The following is a 26,554-nucleotide window of genomic DNA, read 5'->3' as shown; positions in this document are numbered from 1 at the left end:
ATGAAGTATCTTTCACTGGCTAAAGCTCTTGTTCTGGTTGGACCATATAGATCTGTATGCACAAGTTCTAAGGGCCTTGAGGTATTATGTTCTTTGGTCTTGAAGGTTACCTTAGTCTTCTTACCTCTTAGACATTCATCACAAAAGGTGCTTGCCGGTTTGATGATTGGTGGTATATGTCTCACATAGCCTTTCTTGCTCACCTTAACCAAATTATAAAAGTTTATATGGCCTAATCTTCTATGCCACAACTATCTCTCATTTACTTGTCCCATCAAGCATTGGGACTCAAAGCATTCCTTCAGATTGTACACATTTTCATCTGTCCTTTTTCCTTCTGCAACAATTTGTCTGGTACTCTCCTTTCTTATCTGACCATCGGTAGAGTCAAAAATGAACTTGTATCCTTTGTCACACATTTGACTCACACTCAAAAAATTATGTTTTAGGCATTCCACATAGTATACATCATGTGCTTTTAATTTGCCATCTATGTTCAGAGTAACTTTTCCTTTTATCTTGATGGAAGAGTTGTCTTTGAACCTCACCAAACTTCCATTCTAATCATCAAACTTGATGAACTTCTTTTTGTCTCTGGTCATGTGATTGGAACATCCACTATCTACAACCCATAAATTTCTTCTTTCAGCATGTAGGATAGTTTTTACAATCAAACTTCATTCTGCTTTATTCTTATTCTTCTCAACCTAAACCCGGTTGGCTTCCTTCTTCTTGTCAGCTACAATTTTCTGCTCCCATTTTGGTACTGGTCTCTGATCCGGTACAGACTTCTTTTGCTTAGATGTCCTGAGTTTGCAATGCTTCTCAATATGGCCAAAATTTTGATAATGATAGAATTTCATATTGAAATTTAAAGATGAATTTGAAAAATTATTGTAGGACACCGGCAAACTTCTCCTACATTCATAACTCCTATGACCAAACCCATTACATTGATAGTAAATAACATTAATTTCCCGGAGTGCATCAAATGGATTTCTACTTTCAAAACTAGCAGGGGGATTATGCATCAAACTACAATCAGCAATTCTATGTCCAAACTTATTACATTGATAACAGTAACCATGGAATTTGGGTACATACCAATCTTATCTCTTGGGACTGGAACACCTTTGTCTCATTAGGTGTCTTCTACTCACATTATTGACTCTAGTGAACCCTTCATTATCAACCTTGGGCTTTCCTTTAGGATCTGCATTCTGGTACAATGAGTGAGCCTTCCGGTTCACAGGCTGATTTCTAGTAACTTCAACATAGGTCTTCTTCTTAGTAGCTTTGTTGACTGTAAAGGTTTGTTTTTCTTTACTTTCACTTGAAGAAGTAAATTGTATCTCCTTTCCCGATGTGTCTTTGATGTTTGAGCTCTACCCCTCTTCAAATCCTATACCTCTGGTATCTTTTGAGTGCTTCTGGTTACTTAACACCTTGTCAAGGCTTTAGTGTTGCCTTCATGTTTACTCCTCATATTTAATTCATTCTTTCTCTTTTCATGCTCCTTTCTAAGCCTTAGAATTTCTTCTTCTAGATTATGATGCTCCTCCTCCTTCTTTAACAAATCTGAGGATGTAACTTCACATATCCTTTTAGTTTATTCCAACTGGAGTTTCAGATCAGAATTTATTTTCTTGGACTCCTCCAGAGATTGCTCTAAACGATCTTATTCTTTTGTGGCAACATACTTAACCTTCTTTAGTTCTCTTCTTATTTTACTCAACTCCTCAAGACCACTTATGAGCTCACCTTCCAAGTCCACTTTGGCTTCAATGTCTTCATCTTCATTAGCTTCATCAACCGGTTCATCTAGTGCCATAAAGAGATTAATTTTCTCTTTCATCCTCACAACAACCCTCTTCTGGGGCACTTTCTTTATCATCCATAGCATCATCTTCAAAAGTATACAGACTATTCTGCTTCTGGTAGCTTCTTCTTTCTTGTCGATAGGTTTTCTTCTTTTTATCCATACCCAAAGGTTTGTTGGTGCTTTGTAGCTCCTCTCCACTATTCTCACCATAGGGATATTTTGATGCAAAGTGTCCTATTTTACCATAGTTAAAACATTTGAGAGGTAATTTTCCTTTGTACTTACCAGATCCTCTTTTAAGCTTCCTTACAAAGTTTGATACCATTGTATCCAATTCTTCACTAGATTCTCCATGAGTAATTTCTTCCTTACCCTTTTTGATGGAGTTGAAAGCAGGCTCTTTCTTTGAAGTTCCTTCACCGGTTGTTCTCATCTCATAAGCGGTCAGGGACCTAAATAACTCATCCATTGAAAAGGTTTTCAAATCCTTGGCTTCTTCTATTGTAGAGACCTTTGTATCATTCTTATATGTGAGGGATCTAAGTACTTTTTTGACAATAACATCATCAGATATATCGTCTCCAAGTCCTCTAATAGTGTTCACCGTTTCAAAAACTCTTTGAAGATAATCAACAATATTTTCTTCATCTTTCATCTTCAAGACTTCAATTTGACCTCTTAGTGTTTGCAGTTTAGCCTCCTTGACCTTGACATCTCCTCCAAACAATCTCTTCAACTTATCCCAAATTTCCTTGGTGGATAAGCAGTGCATAACCTTAACAAACTCATTATCAGACAAACCACTGATAATAGCATTCTTGGCCTTGGCATTGTTTCCATACCCCTTCTTAACATCCAGATCTATAGGAGGAGCATTAGGGATAGTATACCCATTCTTCACAGACGTCCAAACATCAAAACCTAGGGAGGACATCTAGGTTTCCATTCTTCTGCTCCATAAGGCATAATTGGTACCATCAAACATGGGAGCTTTGGAGAAGGAGGATTCATTCCTTTCCATTGTCTTCTTAAACCATAATCTACCCAAGCTAGAGAAAGCTTTGAAAAATAGGAAACCTAATGCTTTGACAAGATATCACAGAGAGGGGGGTGAATAAGTGATTATAAACAATTTCAAACAATGTGTGCAACCGGTAGGATAATGAAAACAATAACAAGTAACCACACACAAGATAACTACACATAACACTAGATATACGAGGAAAACCCAGTGTGGGAAAAACCTCGGTGATAAATATTGTTGGAGATCTACTCCTCCAATCCAGCCTCACAATGAAATAACAATTTTACAATGTTTAGGGAACCAACCCCTAGCAATTTATGGGCACCTACCCAAAGGAGCACCAACTGCTGCACCGAGCACCCACTCAATGAAATACAATGAGCTATAAAATAAATATAATGATAAACATCTTGTTACAAATGAGTTTTGTAACACCTTCAAACTATTCACTCTATCAGTTGAACTCTTTTCTGTCACCCAGCCTTTTCTCTACCGCATCTTAGTTCTTTCTATCTGAATCCTCTATAACTCAGTTTCTACCTTGCTGGACCTTCTCTAAAACTCACTCTGCTCTCCTTCACTCTTTATTGCTATCTTACCGATTCAGTCTCTGTCTGTTTAATAGACTATCAAACTTTGTAACTATTTATCGGTTAACTCGAGCCTTGTCGGTTAAACTCTTCTAGGAAGTTCTTCTTCTATCACTCAGTCACTTGACTATTTAGCTATCAACACTCATACTGGTCAGCTCACACTTGGCAGAATCACACTTTCTCATCACACATCCAACATACTCTCCTACAACTTAAGTCTTTGATCTGCATATTTATATACATGCTTTCCTGCGCCTAGGGTTTTCTTCACCGACCACAATCCATATCAAATCAGATCTCATCTTCTTGAATCGACAACCTGCAATATTTCAACAAAAAAGATTTGTCCTTTTTTTATGCTTCCTATAAACATTTACTATATTTAGCAAACTAGACCCTGTTCATCGGTCGTGATTTTGTTGATCACAATAAACGATCTAGTTGTTTCCTTCTCCAGATCAACAAGATGATTAGATGTCCTACTTCGGTCATAATATCAAAGAATAAAATCTCTGCCTTTCGATCTGCTTTGAGCCATAATCCTTTGCAATTGATCAGTGATTTCCGCAGTCTTCATTTAATACCAACCTAGTCTGCACGTACCTCACTGATGCACCATTCACCTACCACTACATGTTCGCCACCTGGAGTCCACGTGACATCTCTGTCAGCATCTAGCTCACTTGATTGTGTCGGTTCAAACTCAGTCACCGAACGAATATGCTACCGATATACACTAACCGATTAACCTTCATATCATGCACTTCTCTGTTCTATCGATTAGGACATGCTATCCCAGACCGAACTTTCCAAACCATGAACCACAGTCTTCATCATTTTTTGGTGGCAGACTTCAACCTTGTCTCTTTGCTTGCTTACCGGTTGACATCAACATTCCAATAATTTGCATACCGGTAACATCAACTTGCACACCAATTTACATCCTATACCAGTTGACATCAATGATAACACAATGCCAACAATCTTGGTTTTAAGAAAGGTGAAAGCTCCAAGTCAACTCAACAGAAGAACAATTCAAGAAGGCCTCTGGTAAGGCAACCTAATGCTCACAAATTTAGTCGTAACTGCTTTGTTTGCAATAAATTGGGTCACATGAATAGTTAATGTAGAAATAGGATGATCAATAATGGTTCATCTTTTACCGGTCAATGTAACAAATGCAACAAATATGGTCATAAGTCAAATGTATGCAAAACTATGATGAATAACTTTAAGAACAAGAGAAATGTTAGATGTTATGCACTTGGAATATTTAGACATGTTGTCAACCAATGTAGAATGAGAAGAAATCAGATGAACTTCAAGCCTATGCAAGGAAACATTGTTTGGTATGCATGCATTAAATCCAATCTCATTGCTAAGTATTGCAAAAAAACATGAATAGGAGAGTTCTGAAAGATAAGAACAAGAATGTAAAGCCAAATGAGAAGGGTAAAGCAAAATTTGAAGAGATCAAAGATCAGGTGAAGAAGAAATGGGTTAAGAAGACTAATTTAGAGGCAAGAAGTGGGTCCGCACCTGATTCCGGTGCTGGAACTACATCTGATAACTGAACCTAAGCATTCAACCTTGGGGGAGTAATAATGTAAATCTTTTAAACCCCATGTTTGAGATCTGTGCCTATTTCTAGCAGGTTGTAGAAGTGCATATGATGGTTTTCATGAATCTCCAGAAGATTTTAGTTGATTTGAAGATCTGGAGAAGAATTCCTATCTGTAAGAGAATATCTTGAAGAGTTAGGGCAAAGCGCATTTATTGAAGTGGAAAGTTAGGTTTGTAGAAAATAAAAGGTGACTTTTTCACTTCATTTCTCACTTTGTGAATTGAAGAGAAGAAGTTTAGAGAGTCTTGCAAACAAGATGATCAAGCAAAACCCAGTGCTACCAATTTTTAAAGAGATCTAGCGAGTAAGTCATGTGATATCAAAGGTATTTATCAGTGAAAACCTCTTCTTCAGTTAAAATTTAGAATTTAAATTTGCAAATGGTTGCATCTAGTAGTGCAACCCCTCTGGTTGTCAATATCATTGAGCGTGCTCGTCCCAACTTCAAAGATCACCCATTCATTTCGATGGAGGACAATCCAAAGAGTTCTTTTTCATTTGTACCTCACAAAGTGTTACACAATGAAGACATAAGGTTCTACACTCATTGCCCAATTGAAGAACTGGGAAGCTCCCAAATGCTGAATCTTTACAACAACTGATTATCTGATCAAAGCTCCATGCTAAAACTTGAATTCAAGGATCTTGATAGCAAGGGTTTTGATCAATTTGTGAAATTTCTAATGGTGTATGAGCAATAATGGATCCAACACATGTTGAGTTGTGTTCACAATGAATTCATATGGTTGGACAAGCCACATAAGATTACTAAGGGTGTGATTCAGTCTATCACAGGGTTACGTGCATCCGGTTAGCTACCATCTTTGAAAATTGCTAAGAATGATGTTGTAACAAATGCAACCGAGTCGAAATTTGATAGAAGAGTGATGACTATCGATGAAATCTTCGAGGATGACATTCAGTTTGCTTCTATAGTGATTGCTTACAAAATATACTATTTCAGTAGAATCAACTATGTTTCCAGTACTGCTATTTATGTCGCATATGAGATGTCGAGGGAAGATAAAAGGTATGATCTGCGTGAATTTCTCGAGAGTGATATCATCAAGAACTTGAAGAAGATCAAAGAAAACAAGAAGAATTCCCTCAAGTATGGGTCTCTACTCTTATGCATTTTCTTTTATTTCAAGAATGAGATTCTGGGAGTTGGTTTGGTACAATGGGTGTTGATAGGCCAGTTCAAGTACAGATCCGGGAGTATCTTTATAGCTCCAGTGATTCCAAATCCCTCAATGCAAACCTATCAAGCTATTTCAAGAATTTTCAGAAGGAGATGCATGATAGGGAAAGAATCTCTAAAGCTTTTGTTGAGAAATATGCAGACACAATCTATTTCATGGTCGACATTGACCAATGTTTAATGGAAGCAGTAGAACCAAGAACTTTGTGGATTATACTGATGGGTTATGAGATTGATGGGCAGGTTTTGAAAATATATGCTCAACATTTGCTAAGTCAACCAGTGGATCCCAATGAAGAAAGGTTTGGAACCTATAAGGAGAAGAGCCTTGCATTACATTAGCAGTTTAAGAAAGTGGTCACTGAAAAGAAGGTTCAAAAAGAAGTTGAAGCTCTCGCTGAAAGCATGGGGATATCAAAAGAGGTTGTACAAAAAGCTAGAGAGAAAAACATAAGCTTTGAAGGGCAATTAGTAAGAGTGAAGAAGGAACCAATATCAGTCCCTAAGCCTAAAGCTAGAACTAGAAGTATTGCTCCCATTTCTCAACCTCCCAAGCCCAAATCATTAGCTAAGCCATCTGGTGATGTGCAGAAGAAGAAATCAATCTGATTTATAGTTGTTGATGAGGAGACTTAATCAGATGAGGCAGTAAGAGAAGTAAAGGCAAAAAGTCCTAAGGCCGCCAAGGTCTCTAAGGAGAAACCATCCAGCAGAACAAGGCCCAACAAGAAGCCCAAATTTGAGCTTGATGAGGCATTGAAGTTAGGAAAACTACAAGGTAATTATACTATTGTGCCTCCTATTACATTAGAGTAGATTGTTAATTTAGTTGTTAAGGATGTAATTTTGAAACCACTGTCTGAATGGTATGAAAATTTTGATGAAAATGGGAAGAGATCATTAGAAGAAGTTGTAGTTGAATATATGAATGTATACAGTAAAGCCTTGATAGATTTATCATCTATAAATTCTGAAGAGTTTGTATGAAATTTCAGATGCTAGAAGACATACGACAAATAAAGAAGATGAGAGACTAAAGGAGTATGTATTAGTTAACTTATGTTATGTCATTTCTAAAGAAAAGATAGCCACAATATTCAAGCTAGCAAAGAATAAATTTACATCAAGCACAGAGTTAATAAGATCATGTTCGAGAAAGTTGATGAGGTAGTAGAGGAAACTGAGACAATTTTAAAGAAAATTTTGATAGAAAATCAATATGAAGTGAATCTGACAAAGGCACAAGATAACTCCAATCTGGAAGTGCACGCACAAGATGATACTTTTATTCCAGAAGTACAGGATGTGCAATCAGTCAAACCGAAAGAAGCTAAGGTTGATGAAGTAGCTAAGGATAAAACAAATGATACATGAATAGCAACAGAAAATCCTTTGGTCAATGATCAAAAGGCACCTACACATAATGTTGAACCAGAAAAGGTGCAGGTCAAAATTGAAGTTGAAATTGAATCCAAAGCAAGAGACATTGTCGAGGCAATAAAAGGAAAACAAGCAATAGATTATCTTGAATTCATTCAAGGATCAATCAATCTTGCCTCCTTGTCTCCCGTTTAAAAGCTTTAGCTTGCATGTTTTGCACAGGCAAGGGCTATTGAGGATCTATTGAAATCTCACAACGAGGATAGTTTGCTATTAGCTATGGCATCTGGCATTTTGGAGAAGCTTATGCCATCATTCCAAAAAGATCCCTCTAATACCCCATCCTGTAATTTGAAAAGTTTGATTGATTCCGTAAATATTCATTTTGAATCTTTTAAGAAATCTGCAAAGGAGAAATCTCAAAGTGAGTTTAATGCAAAGAAGCTCCGCACCTTGAAGAAAATGATTTTGAAAGATAGACACACATTGGCTAATTGTGTGAAGAGTGTGCAAGATGCATTAACTGAAGGCGGTAACCTATATAAATCATGTCTTTCATTGAATAAATTCACTGCTGATATTGGGAAGTAGTCTCAAGAGTTCAAGGATCAGTTGGAAATCATATCTCAGTCAGTTGATCCTTTGACAAATTCTTTGAGCAGTCATGAAAATCAGGTGATATCACTCCTTGAGAAAATCAGAAGTTTGAATCATGATAAGGAGCGGATAATAGGCAGAATTGGAGAGATTAGGAGTCTCATTACTCCTAAATTGGACGTAATACTTACTGCTCTTCTAGATGCTCATAATTCTCTCAAGGCAGATGAAATGGAAGACCTGAAGAATGCAAAAGGGAAATCTTACATTTTTAGTGGATTTATAACAGTTTTTGAGAATCTACAAAAGGGTTGGGCAAATCACTTGAACAAATTGAAGAGTTCCTATGCAGATATATTTAAGTTTTTATGAATTAAGTCTGTACATATGTGTATAACATTCTTTGGCATGAAATTTTGGGTCCTGGTATCTTACCTTTGTCATTGATGTCAAAGAGGGAGTGCATAGGAGTGAAAAATGTTGATCTAAGGGGGAGTTCCTTAATTCTTTGAAATTCGGTGATCAAATTTTTGGTTGTAGTGTATATATTATGGTTTTGGTCTGACACACAGTCTATTGGACATTGTTGCTGCCAGGATATGTTGTTGTCATTGATGTCAACATATTCCTACTTTAGTGATTGCAGATTGGTTTATTTGGATCATGGTTTGGTGTATGGAGTATTTATAGTGTCATTATATTCTTCTGTATTGGCCTTGGTGATCCAGAAAGCTTAATTGATCATATTAGATGATCCGGTTTTGCAATTTGTTTTTCTGAACAGTCCTTTGCAGAGTTCAGTATTTCCTCCAGGTTATTCCAGTGTGATCAGATCTTGAGCTGAGATTTTGGGAGACTGTTTGGGATGGTCTTGTGTATCTTCATCTCAGATGGTTTGTAATTTGGTGCTCCACAAGTTATCTTTCTTTGTGGCAGTTGTTGTTGTGTGTTGTGTGAGTGTTCTTGAGTTTCAAATGTCGATCGATGAAGATTTGATAAGTGGTGTTGGTGCAGCCGTTACTAATGATTCTAATGTGCTTGTTGGTGTTTCCTAACTGTGTCCTATTTGTCTTGATGATCCGCATTGATCATTGTGCGTGTTCTTGGTGATTTTGTTGAACCGATGATGTTATTCATGTTATGCGGTTTTCCTGATGGTGTAGCATGTTGTGGTTGATCTTGGCATGATTTTTGGCGGTGTTGGGTGTTTGGAGATTTGAATTAGGTCTGTGTTATGTCATGTATATCATTGTATTGGTCTGGTGGTCGATCTTTGTATCATGTGATGCAATTTTGTAATTGTGAGTTGAGGGTTTAGTCGACCTTGTTGTCAAGGTTTATGAATTGTATAAATAGGTGGTATTGTCATGTAATTTAGATATAGAGGTTGTGTCTGCATTATTAGAGAGTGGTGTATGTGCGAATAAGTGATTCATCCTTCGACATTGTGATTGAGCAGAGATTGGTATTGTAGAGCAGATAATTGTGCTTAACCAGAACTGTCATCAGGCATTTGGAGATGCTATTCTTTCAGTTTATTCCTTCTGGATTGTAGTCTGAATCTTGTTGTAAGTTAGTGAGACTTCCCTGAGGTTTGTAGCCTTCTGGTCCATTATCTTTTGAGAAGTGAGCTCTAGGTACTCGAATGCATGTGCATTCCCCATTGTAATATTTTCACATACTACTATAGAGTATCATCTTATTGTGGGTAGGTTCCCATCGTGGTTTTTCCCTTAATCGGGTTTTCCACGTCAAAATCTTGGTGTTGTGTGTTGTGTTTTCAATTTGGTTATCTTTATTATTGTTGCAGTTTATCGGATTTTTTTGTGTGGTTAAGTTTGTTGATCCGGTGAAAACTGATTCACCCCCCCCCCCCCTCTAAGTTTTCCTTCATTGTTGTTGCCAATAATTGGTATCAGAGCTAGATCCTCTGGAAGAAGCTTAACCACTTGAGGAGATCCAGGATGACAACTAGAAGTTGAAGTGTTATCTTTAAGAAGGAGAGTTCGAGATTTGATGGTAACAACTATTCTATATGGAAGAACCGAATGGAGGTGCACCTGAGATGTCTTGGAGAAGATTATTGAAAAATTATAAAGAATGTCTATTATATTCCTCAAAATGGACCAGTTGTTGCCGATGAAATCAAGGAAGCCAAAAATAACATTAGAGCGAAGGAAGCATTGCTAAGTGCCCTGATTGATTCAGAGATGACAAATGTTATGGGACTTCAAACCGCACATGAGATCCGGGAGAAGCTTGAAACCCCGTGTGAAGGAAATAAACAAGTGAAAGTTGATAAGTTGCAGAGCTTGAAAGGAAAATATGAGATGTCAAGAATGGGAGAAGATGAGAACATAAACACTTTCATGGCTAAGGTGAATGATCTTGTCCTAGGTATTAGATGTGTCGGTGGAACCGTTGAAGAGGATGAAATTTGTTGCTAAGGTGCTGAGATCTTTGCCTCCTGCGTACAAACATAAGGTAGTTGTTATTGATGAGATCTGGAGTGTGACTATAATAACAAGAGATATGATGGTTGGAAAGATTGTTGCATTTGAGCTGAGCGAGTTTGGTGAATCACATGGAAAGTCTGAAACAACATTTAGAGCATCTGTATCCAGAAAACAGAAACATGATCTTGAAGAATGCAAAATATCCAGATATGAAAGAGAGAGAAGAGAGATGGAAGAGCAAGACAGAGAATTGGAAGAGCTTGAAGCATTGATTGCCTAGAGATTGCCTAAAGGAGTCGATAAGTATGATGGAAAATTGCCTTTGAAATGTTTCTCTTGCAATAAGGTATGACATTTTTCTTGTAGATGCCCAAAGAGAATGAGTAAATATGATAGGCATGACAAATTTGATAAGCATGATAGGAATGATAGATATCAGGAGCATGAGAAGTATGATAAGCCTTACAAGTCTAACCGAAAGTATAAGCATCAGAAGAACTGTTACTATGTTGTTGATGAAGGTGTTATAGATGAAGAATCAAAAGGATATGAGGTTGTATTTATTTCTATCAAAGAACATGGACCGGTGCCTGTTGATTCCACAAGTTGTACTATTGAGGAGAAAGCTTTAGCAGCTAAAGTTGAAGAGAAAGATGAATGGGTAATTGACAATGGTTGTTCACATCATATGGACGGTGATAAAAGCAAATTTGTGAGTATGGAAAAGTATGATGGTGGAATAGTAAGATTTGGAGATGACAAAGCCTGTGTTATCCATGGTATAGGTTCTATTTTCTTTGATGGTAAGCATAATACTGATGATGTATTGTATGTTGAAGGTTTGAAGCATAATATTTTGAGTGTTGGACATATGGTTGACAAAGGCTATGATTTGCAATTCAAGAATGGTGAATGCAAAATCCTAAATGCCTCCAATATAGAGATTGCATCTGGAACTAAGACTAAAGGTAATATCTTTCATTTGAATGTTGGTGAGAAAAGTTGCTTGATTGCTCAGATTGATGAAAGTTGGTTGTCGCATAGGAGAATATGTCATGTTAATTTTAATTTAATAATTAAGATCAGTTCTACTCAAGTTGTTAGAGATTTGCCTAAGATTGTTAAGCATGCTGATCCAATATGTAAGGAATGTCAATTGGGTAAGCAAACAAGGATTTATTTCAAGAGCAAACATTATACATCTGATGGATTGCTAGATCTTGTACATATTGACCTATGTGGACCTACAAATGTTTGAAGTGTGCAGGGAGATAGATATTTTATGTTGCTAATTGATGATTATTCCAGGATGATGTGGGTTGTCTTTTTGAAGGAGAAATCTGAAGCATTAGACAAATTCAAGATATTCAAAGCAAAAGTTGAAACTAAGTAAGGATTGAAGGTGAAATATCTAAGATCTGACAGAGGTGGTGAATTTTTTTCTAGTGAGTTTGATTTATTCTGTGAGAAGCATGGGATTAGAAGACAATTATCTGCTCCTAGAACCCCACAACAGAATGGAGTTGTTGAAAGGAAGAACATGACTGTTTTGGATGTTGCAAGGACTATTCTTATTGAAGGGAATGTTCCGAAGATCTATTGGAGAGAAGCTATTAGCACTGTTGTTTACACATTCAACTGAGTTCATATTAAAGGTTATACTGGTAAGACTCCTTATGAGTTATGGTTTGGTCATGTTCCTACAGTGAGATATTTCAGAATTTTTTGTACCAAGTGTTATATCAAGAGAGATGAGGATATAGGAAAGTTTGATGCAAGAAGTGATGAATGAATCTTCTTGGGATATTCAACAAAGACCAAAGCCTATCGATGCTACAATAACAAACTGAGAAAGATAGTGGAAAGTGCAAATGTGAAGGTTGATGAGGATTATAGAAAAGAGATCAGAGCATGCAGATATGATGATGGTCAACATTTTGTTATAACACCTATTAAGCCTGAAGAATTGAAGCAAACTGATCTGGTAGAAACAATGAATCTGGATCATTACCTTTTGAGGTGAAGGGGCACTTATTATTTGATCGAATTAATGGTACCAATTCCTCCCTATCTAATAATGATTATACTTAATGAGAGCAGGAATGGAAATTATTATTCCGATAGGGAGAAACTTCTATGCAGGATGATCTGGCTCTTTTTGCACACTTTATGGGTGGTTTTATCCGTCGAGTCTCTTACTGTTCATTTACCCTGTTTACACTGTCAAGGTTTTCAGTGTGTGATTGTGACTGATATCTTTGGGCTAGTCATCACCATGGGTGGCAATATCAATAGGATTGAACCCCCAAGTTGCCAGGCTTGGAAGAAGGAAAAGAAAATTTGGAGGAGGCTGCAGAAGGGAGGAGCGGCTAGTTTCATGGAGAAGCTACATGGAAAGAAGGATCATGCCTCCAAAGCCTTTGTTAAGGGTTGGTCTAAGAAGAAAGTCACCCTGTTCGACCAAACTTTCAAATTGGATGAGGAGTTAATTGCGGAGGTGACAGGTATATCTATGGAAGGCGTGAAATGCTTTAAGGATTGAAAGTTGTTTGATAGTGTCGTGAAGACCTTCCCGAAATCTGATGTGGAAAGGAATAACCTGGTAAAGTCAAACAAATCTTACTTTACCCCTCTTCAAATTAAACTTTATTGGAGGAAAATGATTAGGGCAATTATGAAGTATGTCACAGTTGATGGTAGGTTTACTAAAATCTACAACAAACATTTTGTCCTTTTAAACCATTTTCGCCATGGCATTAAGATTTATGTCCCTTATTATCTTGCCTCTTCTCTGAATGATAATGTGGCAAATTTCATTAAAAATCCTAAAGCTAGCCCTCTTGCCCATCAAGGCATTATCCTCATGATTTATGAGTTTTGTAATGTTAGGGATAAGCAAATTCAAAATAATTCAGGGGATGATAAGGAGTATGAACCAAGTGATGACAATGGGGAGTCTAACTCTGAGGAGGAGGAGAATGCCAATTCACTTCCTAGATCGAGGGATAATTCCAGGGATCATATGTCTGATCCTGAGGAGGTGGATAAGTTATCTCTGAATGAGTATGATGAACAGGATTCTGAGCTGATGGATTTAGACTTAGAGGACTTACAGGACAAGCCAGATACCCTGATTGACATATTGGGCACTACAAGGAGCTCCGCGGTTGATCTTTACCATTTCAACAGGTGGACGTTCCACAAAATTAAGACTTTGAACTTAAAACTTAGAGCCACAAATGCCAAAATTGAAGAGGGGGAACTTAAGTAGCACAAAGATAGACAGATGGCAAACAATAAGAGGGCGGCTCATGATACTGATGAGTATGCTACTTGGATTGTGGGGGAAAAAAATATGATGTTAGAGTTTTTAAGGAAGAATGGTGAGGCAATGGAACTATTAAAGAGCAAAAATGATCAAAAGAACAACGAGATCAGCCAGAAGATGATGCAAGTTGAGGAAGGGGTGAAGAAAATTATGGAGAACAATGCTGCTATGATGAAAGTTTATGCGGTCAACATGAATGCTTTGGTTTCCAGGCTGGAGAGTATTCATAATGAGAAGAATGTTGTGGATCTGGAAAATGATGTTAGGGCCTCGAGCTCGAAGTTGACTCCTTGCACCACTAGGAAAACCAGGCAAAGCACTAAACCGGTGGAAGAGTCTCTTCCACAGGACCTATTGGACCTTAAGGAAGCTACCAAGGCTATGTTGTTGCTTGAGAAGGAGGCCTCATAGGCTTTAGACATTTTTAAGTAGGTAGTTTGTGTTGTTGTTTTTGCTAGCATCTCGCTGCCCTTTTGCTGGTCTTTCGGTGGCTACTGGGTTTTTCGCTCTTGGTTTGCAACTAGTTTTGTTTCTATGTCCTAGGTTCTCTTATGTTTATCTAATGCTTTATCTTTAAATCTGTGATGTAAGGGGCTTCGTGTCCCCTCAAAACCTATTTTTGCTTAATAAAAAATAGTTAATCTGGATGCTACTGTTGCCGGTGGAGAGGTGCAAGAACCTGAAAATTAGAATAATCAAAAGACCCTGAGGTATGTAAGATTGAATCATTCAAAAAATCAGATTATTGGTGATAAAAAAAAAAGGTGTCATGACTAGATGAAGGCTAGTTGTTGAAGAGGTATGTTTGATTTCTAAAGTTGAACCTAAAGATATTGTTGAATCTTGTAAAGATGAAAATTGGATGAGAGCTCTCAAAGAAGAATTAGATTAGATTGAAAAGAATAACACATGGGAGCTTGTTCCTAGACCTAAGGATAAGAATGTTATTGGTACTAAATGGGTATTTAGGAATAAATTGAATGAAGTCAATGAAGTTGTAAAAAATAAAGCAAGATTGGTTTGTAAATGATATTCACAAAAAGAAGGAATTGATTATGAGGAGACTTTTGCTCTGGTAGCCAGACTTGAAGCTGTTAGATTGTTGCTTGCATATGCTACTTATAAAGATTTCAAGGTATATCAGATGGATGTCAAGTCAACTTTTCTGAATGGTGATCTTGAGGAAGAAGTTTACTTTGAGCAACCTGATGGATTTTTATTATTAGATGGAGACATGGTGTGCAAACTGAAGAAAGCTCTTTATGGATTGAAACAAGCCCCTAGAGCCTGGTATGCTAGATTAGATAAGTACTTGCTGAAATTAGGATTTAATAAAGGGATTGCTGATAGTAATCTGTATTTTAAGATTGAGAACGATAACATCTTGATTTTTGAAGTCTTTGTTGATGATATTATCTTTGGAGGAGATGATAACTTGAGTATGAAGTTTGCCAGTGATATGCAGAAAGAATTTGAGATGTCTATGATAGGAGAAATGAAATTTTTCTTAGGATTGCAGATTTCACAGACTAGAAAAGGTATTTTTATATCTCAAACTAAATATGTGAAGGAATTGCTGAAGAAGTTTGGGTTGGATGACTCCAAACTGGTTGGAACTCCTATGGTGACTGGTTGCAAATTATCTAAAAATGACGAATCTTCGAAAGCTAATCAATCTTTATACAAATCTATGGTTGGTGGACTACTATATCTTACTCAGACTAGGCCTGACGTTATGCATGTTGTGTGCATGGCTGCTAGATATCAAGTTGATCCGAAAGAGAGTCATGTCACTGTTGTTAAGAGAATATTTAGATATTTGAAGGGGACTGTGGATTATGGTTTATGGTGTCCGAAGAATGATGATTTCATTCTATGTGCTTACATTGATGATGATTGGGCTGGTGATGTTGATGATCGGAAGAGCACCACTGGTGGAGCATTATTTTTGGGCAAGCAAGAAACAAGATTCAGTATCTTTATCTACTACTGAAGCTAAGTACATTGTTGCTTCTAGTAATTGCACTCAACTAGTTTGGATGAAGCAAATGTTGAAGGATATCAGAGTTATCTATGATGATACTACTGTCATATATTGTGATAATTCTAGTGCTATTAACATGTCAAAGAATTTGGTGCAACATTCAGAGACTAAACATGTGTCAATCAAATATCATTTCCTGAGGGAAAAAGTTAGTGAAGAGGAAGTGAAGTTGGAATATGTGTCTACAGAGGAACAAATTGCTGATATTTTCACTAAGCCTTTGCCTACAAATACATTTGTCTATTTGAAAGACAAGTTAGGGGTATCCACCCCTCCTGATGAGAACTAGATGCATTATGTTGCATCAATCCGGTGGACTTCACAGTCTTATTTATTTATCTGGATTGATGAGTTGGTGTTGCTCCTCTGGTGGAGTAGTCTAGTTATGTGTTTTAAGGGGGAGAGATTCATGTTTTATATTATAAGGGAGTGAGTATGGTTTTCTATTTTGAGATCTTTGGCATTGCTGTCAAAGGGGGAGAGAAGCATGTGAAAAATTGTTTTATCTGCTTGATCTTAGGGGGAGATTGTTGGAGTTGTTTTCTTTCTTTTAATTGATTGTTTTTCACATTCATATGTTGGTATCAATGCCAAAGGGGGAGATTGTTGGACATTGCTACTGCTAGGATATGTTGTTGTCATTGATGTTAACATATTCTTGCTTTGGTGATTGCAGATTGGTTTATTGGGATCATGGTTTGGTGTATGGAGTATTTATAGTATTATTATATTATTATGTATTGGATTTGGTGATCTGGAAAGCTTAATTGATCATATCAAATGATCCAGTTTTGCAGTTTGTTTTTCTAATTAGTGCTTTGCAGAGTTTAGTGTTTCCTCTAGTATATTTCAGTGTGATTAGATCTTGAGCTGATATTTTGGGAGACAGTTTGGGATGGTCTTGTGTATCTTCATCTCAGATGGTTCATAATTTGGTGCTCCACAAGTTATCTTTCTTCATGACAGTTGTTGTTGTGTGAGTGTTCTTGAGGTTCAGATGTTGATTGATGAAGATTTGATAAGTGGTGTTGGTGCAGCTGTTACCAATGATTCTAACATGCTTGTTGGTGTTTCCTAATTGTTTCCTACTTGTCTTGATGATCCACATTGATTTTTGTGTGTGTTCTTAGTGATTTTGCTGAACCGGTGATGTTCTTCATGTTATGCGGTTTTCCTGGTGGTGTAGAGTGTTGCAGTTGATCTTGGTGTGATTTACGGTGGTGTTGCATGTTTGGAGATTTTAATTAGGTCCATGTTATGTCATGTATATCATTTTATTGGCCCGATGGTTAATCTTTGTATCTTGTGATGTAATTTTGTAATTGTGAGTCGAGGGTTTAGCCGACCTTGTTGTCAAGGTTGATGAATTGTATAAATAGGTGGTATTGTCATGTAATTTAGATATAGAGGTTGTGCCCATATTATCAGAGAGTGGTGTATGTGTGAATAAGTGATTCATCCTTTAACATTGTGATTGAGCAAAGATTGGTGTTGCAGAGCAGACAATTGTGCTTAACCAGAACTATCATTAGGCATTTGGAGAAGCTATTCTTTCAGTTCATTCCTTCCGGATTGTAGTCTGAATCTTGTTGTAAGTCAATGAGACTTCCCTGAGGGTTTTAGCCTTCCGAGCCATTATATTTTGAGTAGTGAGCTCTAAGCAGTGTGCCTGAATGCATGTGCATTCCCCATTGCAATATTTTCACATACTACTACAGAGTATCATCTTATTGTGGGTAGGTTCCCACCGCGGTTTTTCCCTTAACCGGGTTTTCCATGTTAAAATCTTGGTGTTGTGTGTTGTGATTTCAATTTGATTATCTTTGTTATTGCTGCAGTTTATCAGATCTATTTTTGTGGTTAAGTTTGTTGATGCGGTGAAAACTGTTTCACCCCCCCCCCCCCGCCCACCCCCCCCCCCTCTCAGTTTTTCTTCATTGTTGTTGGCGACAAAGTCATTTTGAGACACTGGATGCATGTTGAGATGTTGTCATTGATGGAAACTCATATCAGATTTGGTATCCGTACTTTATAATTCATTCATTCTAGAAGATTGATTGAGTCCGGTGAGATCTGGTGAGAAGAATAGGGTATCCGACAGAGTGTACAATTTTGGTTGGTAGATTATTTTGGTTAAGTATTGTGCTTTGCAGATTTCGGGGAAAGTTTGTAGATATGTATTATGTCTTATTCCAGGATTGTGGCCTCCGGTGATAAGTTTTGTGCAAGTTAGAAGATTTGGTAATCATGTTTTTAGCAAGAACAATGCATATCTATGGTAACATGTGGTGATTCTATTTGCGGATCTCGCATATCGATTTTGGTGATTGATTATGTGTTCGAGGTTGAGGAGTCGTCATGTGGGAAGCGTGTGGACTTTTTGTTTTGGTCTGCATATACATTGGAGATGGAATTGAGTTGACTTGTGAACACGTTTCATATTTTGTTTCGTGTTCTTGAAGTTGACATGATGATGACCTAAATCGGCGATGCAAATATATAAGACAAGTTTATACGATCATTTTTTAGATTGATGAATATGTGCAAAGTGTATATGAGAAATTTTGTGTAGCTTCTCATGTGAATGATGGAGATCAGAGCTCTGGTATAATGCAAATTATTAGAATAGAGCAAAGTTGTAGAGCAACGTATGAATATGTATTTTGTGCTTAACCGAAACTATACTCAAGCATTTGTTGATGCAATTTCATAGTTCAAAGTACATTGTAATCTCTCACAGACATTCTATAAGGCAATGAGCCTTCCAGGGTTGTAGCCCTTGTAATTGAGTAGTGAGCTCTAGGCAGTGTGCCTGAATGCATGTGTATTCCCCTTATGTAATATTTCTATACTTTTAGCAGAGTATATTAATATTGTGGGTTTGAATCCCACCGTGGTTTTTCCCTTAACCGGGTTTCCACATAAAAATCTTGGTGTTATGGTGTTGTTGATATTTGCTTTGTGTTTCTGCACTTCACTTCTTTTCATATGCATTAAGTGGTTTAAAGATCAGATTGTTAAAATAAAAAATTGCAGAACACTGATTCACTCCCCCCCTCTCAGTGTTCATTGATTCCAACAATTAGTACACCACACTAGTTCTTGGATGACATGATACATTTCATAAAACTTCTCTATTTTCTATCCTCATGAACGGTAGGACCACTTCAAGTTGAAAGGTGTGCGAGGGACCGTGCATGCCTATGACTAGAGGAAAAAAACCTTGATGATGTTCTCCCTCTTATAGTAGAATACCGTCAAGGACTTGATTATTCAGAGAGTCGTTGTATTACCATGTATACATGAGAAGATATAAAATCATATGTTATATGTGTACACTTGTTTGATGAAAATTATTATGTATAAGCAGTTGAAATGACAAATTAGTTTGCATTTGGATGTGAATAAGTGATGAGTTTAATTGAATGGAAAATGTTTCTTTATATATCCATGATGATGCATACATGTTAATGTTTAGAGATGTTACTAAATAATTAGTTTGAACATGCCATTATTCTTATCTTTAAAAAATATTAAGAAAATTTGATCTAGAAAAAAAAAAGAGTTATTATTTGTTACAATAATGAGGATGGAACAAAGCTCTAATCCTTGCCGGTATTTTCATCAATGAGGAGCATAAAAAACAATATAATGTTGTAGGATAATTTTCCAAGCCTCATTGTCATCTAGGGCCTAGACTATGCATTTGGAAAGAAAGCCAAATCCTATCTATAAGCATTAAGTAATCTAGACCACCAAAATCATGAGGAAGGCAATTGATTTCTAGATGATTTGATGAAAACCTTTTCCTTGCTTTGAGGAGGCCCAAATAAAGTCTTTGAGCAATATCTCTAGATTTTGGTAGGAGGATTTGAAGGGGACCTACCAAGAAGAATAATACACATGTTAGTTGTAGACAGTTTGGAATAGAACTAGAATTTCCTAGTGAGACAAAATGGCTTTGCAATCCAAAAGCATAATTTTTCTTGATGTGGGTTAGTATAGCTTGCCAAAGAGTAGCAAAGGAGAATTGGAAAGCAAAGGGAATATCAATAAACCTAAATACTTGTCCATGGTAAATATATTTCTAGTTGTAGTAATCAAGCTAAGAGGGTTTGATCAAGAAGGATTAGCAATAGCACTGTGTTGTTACATCAAATACTAGAGCCAAAATTAAGGCAAAAGATGTTCAAAAATTGCAAAGCACGACTCCTATTATTCATTTTTATAAAAGCGAGTAAGAAGACATCAACAAAATGACCATTAAAAAGCTAGAGAGGGGAATAAGGAAGAGATATACCTTTAGTCCTTTGTTGTGAGACTACATTATCAAGCAACTAACCAAAGCCTTTAGTTAGATGAACATATAGAGCTAGAGCTAGAGGACATTTGCAGCTAGAGCTAGATGTCGTCCTTGGTGAATGGAATAAAATATCCTAAAGGAAGAAAAATATTAACTATTAATAGTGAGAAAAGTTGATGCATTGACAAAGATAATTTGGATAAACTGAAGGAAATTGGGGTCAAATCCAAGAACTTAAAGTATGGCTAAAATAAATGGGCCATTCTATTAAGTCATATTATTTGATGAAGTCAATACTTATGAAAATACACTATTAAGAGTGCCTAGTCCATTCCATGCCCTTCTAAACAACAACAATATTGACTAGGATGTATTTCCTCTTAAGGAAACTAGTTTTATTTGGGTGGATAATAGGTGTAAGAAAGTGACGGATTCAAACCATAAAGACCTTGCCCATGATCTTGTAGGAAGTATTCAACAAAGTGATTCGTCACCAATTACAAATTTATTCAAGATCACCTATTTTAAGAGTTAATTTACGTATTGCCTTTATTTGTTCCTAGAGAGTTTGTGAAAAAGTTTTAGGTAAAAGTGGAAGAGTCAAGGTCCAATAGTTCCCTAAAAGAATTTATAGAATTCAAACAAAAAAATATCATAGTCAAGGGCTTTGTCATTAGTCATAGGAAATTCCACTTCATGAAGATATGTCAAAATGAGATGTTGGTCTCATAAGGCTTGCTACAAAGAAAATATCCTACAAGGGACCACACTTGCACATTGTTAAGACTTGTTCAATTTCTATTGAAGACAATTGTGCCTATAAAACTTGTTGCTAGTGTTAGACAAAAGCTTGGAGAATGTCATAAAGTTGAGAAAGGACTTGCTAATATTCTCTAAGAAACTTGCAAGTTTAAAGCTATTGAAATAATTATATTGGAAATTTATCACCAATCTTAAGCCAATGCAATTGGGTTCTCAATTGAGCTCCTTGATTTGTATGATTACTCTACTAGTGAAGGTGGACAAAACACAACTATAAAAAGGGACAAAATTTTAGCATCTCTAGCTTGATAATGATATAGTAGAGCTTTGAGGTGTTAGCCTTGTACGAGTAATGATAAAACAATACTAGTTGATGGATATAAATTTGTAAACAATGAGTTGTCCATTTGATGACATCATTTTGCCATTAAATCTATCTAACCCCATGGATGGGATGTGCCTCAAGATTCCAAGCATGTTGAATGCCAACCACTATGGGTAGGTGACTCTACAAATACATGTTTAGAAATAGTTATGTTTTGGGCATTTTGTGCTCCATCATTTTCCAATCAATACAAAATTAGATCAAAAAGTGGTTTGAAAAGATATCATCCAACAAGGGTTCCACTTTTAATTAATATCAAATATCAAAGGAAAAATAGCTTGTTTTCACATTGTGACCTTGTCAAGAATTCTAAAAATGATTTATATACCTTTCAAATTAGTCAACATATCGCACAAACAATTAGCGCGATAAAAACTACCATTAGGATTCAAGAGGTAGTGGGTATAGACTCCACAATCTAGTGACACAATTTAGATCTTTCAACATCACTATAGGCATAATATCAACTACACTAAGAGAGTGGTTATTAGTATAAAAGAGGACCCTTAACTAATAGGGTCATATTCATGAACCACTATGTGTGATTGTCACCTAAGAAAAATGAAAGTGTCAAGTTTTCCTTGACCAAGTTCATGATTACTATGTAAAAAGTGATTTTTTGGTTAGATGACACAATGGATTATATAAAAAATAAAACCTATAATTTTAACTCTTGTAAAGAACATCGAGGTTGGAAAATATTTGTTGAACATTCCACGTGATATATTTCTTTATAGGATTAGCTAGACCCATAACATTCCATGAAATAAAATTCAAACAAGATTCTTGAAGTCAACGGTCATGTCATCATCATTGATCTCATCATGATCTTTATGATGATTCTTTAAAAAAAATAGTTTTCATAAGTACTGTTGAATATGGGGAATGAAACCCAACACAAGCCTTTTTGGCATAAAGCAAATTTTGACTATGAAAATGGTTAGAGATAGAAGAAGGTGGATAGGTATATAGTGTGATGAGATGGTAGCAATAATCTGCATTCTCTTAAACCAAGGCTAGGAAACCATTTGTAATGACTCCCATTTGGGTTGAGAATTACTAGCTTCATTCACCTTAATAGACTTTTAAACTTGTAGTCGTGGATCAATACATTTGTGAACATTTATTTTGTTGCTCATAGTAGTAGTCTAGCTTTCCCCTTTGAAGATGGAGGATCCCTTAAAGGCTACTTGGGTGGAGGCTTGGGGTGGTGTATAACCAAGGGGAATCTTAAATTTCATGGTCTAAATATTGGAATTAATAACAAGTTTTTGATAGATTGAGATACATGATCCGTTAGATGAAGCTCTAAGTTCCTATTTGAAATTCGATGGACTCCTCAAGATCCTTGGATAAGTCAACTTGGACATAAACCCTTTTTTAAGGACAAGTAAAAAAGAAATGCTCTTTCTTAACAAGAACTACTCACTCTAAAGAGAGAACTATATAGTTTAAGAAGTGCTAGAGTGGTAAGGGAAGACTAGGGAGTTCAACCTAGACTAAGAGTTAGAGAGAGAATTCTTTATAAATTCAAGTCTCAAGTCTATGTGAAAAAAAAGGAAGATTGAATGTACCAAGGGCCTTGCTAATTAATGATCTCAACAAAAATAAAAGAGAAATAAACCCTTAATAAGGTTTTAAATGGCCTCTACATGGACCCCATGAGGGACCTAGGTAGAGTTGGTCTAGTTTTTAAGCATGTTTTCAAAGAGAAGTCTTTCTATAAAGTACTTGAAATGGGTAAAATTTTCAAGTCATTTGTAAGCATTCTCAAAATCAAAACATACAAAATAACACCAAGAACATGAGAATTACTTCATAAACTACCTTTAAAATAAACTCATAAGTCATTTCAAAACTATTTTCATAAATATTCAAATAAACGACCCCAACATCAAATGCGAAGTCACTTTGATCAAGGTTTTAAATAGCTAATAAATAGGAAAATCTCCTACCTCAAATAACCTTATCACACAAAAATACAAAGCCAACAAACTAGGGGAGAGGATCAATAGCGATACACTAAGTCATGTTTTATTGGTACATTGATGTGGTATCACATGATTTATTGCTTATTAGATCTAAAGAATACATCATTCAATTATGAATACTTGTCATCAACACAACTTTAAAGTCACAACTATTAATAAATTTTTTATATTACAACAAATATTATAACTATAACAACTATTAAAACATACTGAAACATCCAAATCTTCATAAAAACAAATTCGAACTCAAAACAAGATCTTAAATGTCATTTTCCCAAACTACACACAAACAGGCTTTACTATGAAAATACAAAAGAGAGGCAGGATTTCTAGATTCTTGTCGCGCATTGGATGTAACACACGCTTCTTCTATACGTGTCCCTGGCTATTGGATTTTACCAAGGCACGAAACAAAATTCGACAATAATTAATAATTTAGAGAAATAAATTAATTCAAATGGAGTCCGATTATGCTCAGAAGTGAACAGGACAAACCAAAGCTCCAAGCAGAAGCCGGAGACACCCGTTACCTGCATTTTCGCAGGTGTCTTGGAAAAAAGGAAAGAACGCAACTCTATTTATTGAAACATTATTGTTTGTGTTAAGTGAGTAGAGGGCAGTAGATCGGAGGTTCGAGTATGAGGACGATATCAAGTGGGATGACAATCTGTAGCAGTGTAGAGATCGGGGCGGCCATTCCTCGCAGCAAATCCGTCACCAAGCGTGATTACGTTTTCATCGTCAATCCCAACGGTATAATATAATAATTGGATTTATATTTTTAAGTAATAAATACCCTTTATTAATTGGGCAGCTAATGCTCCCTTGAGTTGAATTGATCGGGGCGTGGAAATTAGGGCATCATTTTGGCAGACTGTGGTTATAGGTGCAAATGGGCGTACTGGGAGGGACTGGAAAAAAATATTCCCCAAGCTAAACGCCCGACTTAGTAAAGACTGGAATGTGAGTATGCTTCTATATTACATTTTTAAGCAAGTGAAGTTTCCAAAATATGTAATTTTTTTGATTGTATGGAGCATTTGATATTTGAGTTGTTTCTTCGGTGATCCTTTTCTGATTTATTGTGTAGTATTAAATGCTTTGTTACTGTCCCGAGTCTTTCCTTGCCATTTCTCACTAGTAGTTAATTTTATTAATGTCTACAAGTGGTCAACAATGGTCATCGTGATGAACACAAAATGCATAACAGTAAAGTATAGTGCATCCTTGGACAAGTAAAGTAAGAACAAACAGTAGTTCTGGAATCTGAGATGAAAGTTGTCTGGATGAGCTCATGTCTGTAGTCTGCCGAGATGTATTTAGTGTGACCTATTTGGTACCTGCTTGATTATTGTTTGCAGATTTGTATTTTTGTTCTGATCTCTTTGATAAATGTTCATACCATTCTTCCAGATTTTCTTATAATTCTGATTTAGGTCTGCTCCTAAATCTGCTTTTAATGCTTCAGATATTTTGAAATATTTTGTTCTATTTCATGGATCCTTCCTTCTCAAATGAAAGCCCCTTTATATCCTCCAATGTGAGGGAGAGTCACACCTTCATCATTGCTGCCCCTTTGAAAGAGTCACTTCCTTATATTCTTCCCATAAATGCTTCTTTAATTCCTTTGCTCCCTTTTTTCTTCCTCCATCCTTTTTTTCCTCCCCAAATGAAGCTCTCTTCTCTCCCTTTTATATCTCATGTTTAAGGGAGTCACAACTTTTTATTTCATGCCTTTTGACCATTCATTAAACTTAACTAAATTTTATAATTTTATTTTTATTCTTTTATATTTTAATTTATTATTATTATTTATTAATAAGTCATATTTCAACAAGGGGACATTACATCGTGTCTCATTTTTCACTAATTTCCAACCTGCAATCTATCCATATAGCTTCTTCTTTGCTGTTGCCACGGGAGCTTCTCTTGTTGGAATATCTAATTGGTATAAATTGGGTCTGTGAAGGAGATCTGAGTGAAGTAAATTGAGGTGTTGTGGTTTATATCTGTAAATCTAGATTTTGGTTCTAAAGGAGATTGATGCTTAACAAGGCAGCGGCCATCAAAGAGAAGAGTTGTAGACTTGATTTCAAAAGGATGGGAAAGAGAATGTCAGCTAAGAGTGAGATTGTTGAAGAACCATTAGATCTTGATAGTGATAATGACTTCATCGAAGATGAGGCACTCGTCCTATTTCAAAGAGGCCAACACTTTGAAGATAAGGAGGGATGCAAAAGAGGATAGATAGATGCTCAATCAAACAACTTGTACGAGTCCATTTATAATGCTTGGTATAATTATAAAATGCAGACATATTACATTACGGGTATAGGCACACATCATGATTCACACTCAAAATTTGCAAGAGATAAGTAAGCAGTATGTAAGAGTCATCTATTCTTTCAATTAGTGGTTACAAATTACAATATAAGTAAGTACATTAACACTTGCCTTACAAACTCACCTCCATTTCCTTCCTGTGTAGGCTGAAGCAGAGAGATAGAGAGCATTATCAAGGTGATATCCACCCTATCACAAAGCATCAGGCTTCCTCGTGGTACACCACTAAAGGAGCCCAACCCATCACAAAGGATCTAACAATATGTGGCAACATGCATGATGGAATCTAATTCACTGTGTGAATCATTGTCAAGCTAGCATACCTATATACTCATGCAACACGTAGCTAATGCATTTATCCATTGAACACATTTATATTGAGGAGAATGTAAATCAATCTGATTAATGCACTCTTGGGTGTGAATCAATGATAATCGATGTTACAACATAAAATGTCCCAATCATCTCACTATGATAACTAGAAATTCAATAGGATGGATAGCCAACACCAAAAGACAAAGGCCTTGTAATGTCCCCTATTTGTGAATGCCCTAATTTAGACCTAAATCACAATTTCCAGATGAACAAGAGCAGGGTTAGAGATATCTTTCACCTGATTGACCCTGCAAAAGCAAGTTATAAACCATTTACAACAATAATTCATAAAACAGATCTTCTTAATTAGGAATCATTACAGTATA

General features: G+C 36.2%; 1 protein-coding gene across 3 annotated transcripts in view; it reads left to right on the top strand.

Moving 5' to 3' along the window:
* Positions 1–23,812: 23,812 nt before the first annotated feature.
* Positions 23,813–26,554, top strand: part of LOC131052756 (sphingoid long-chain bases kinase 2, mitochondrial) — a 66,462-nt gene continuing 63,720 nt past the window's right edge. Inside the window, exons 1-2 of one of the 3 annotated variants that reach the window (XR_009107502.1) lie at positions 23,813–24,263; positions 24,397–24,473. Coding sequence is in view for 2 of the 3 variants with exons in the window: in XM_057987354.2 (XP_057843337.1) it covers positions 24,149–24,263; positions 24,397–24,473 (192 nt within the window). In the remaining variant the exon portion in view is untranslated. The remainder of the gene's footprint in view (positions 24,264–24,396; positions 24,474–26,554) is intronic. The other 2 variants (XM_057987354.2, XM_057987355.2) reach the window with 2 other exon arrangements.

This window comes from Cryptomeria japonica, chromosome 6 (genome assembly GCF_030272615.1).
Source record: "Cryptomeria japonica chromosome 6, Sugi_1.0, whole genome shotgun sequence".
Taxonomy (NCBI): domain Eukaryota; kingdom Viridiplantae; phylum Streptophyta; class Pinopsida; order Cupressales; family Cupressaceae; genus Cryptomeria; species Cryptomeria japonica.
Note: the sequence above shows the minus strand (reverse complement) of the source record. Positions and strands in the feature narration are given on the sequence as shown.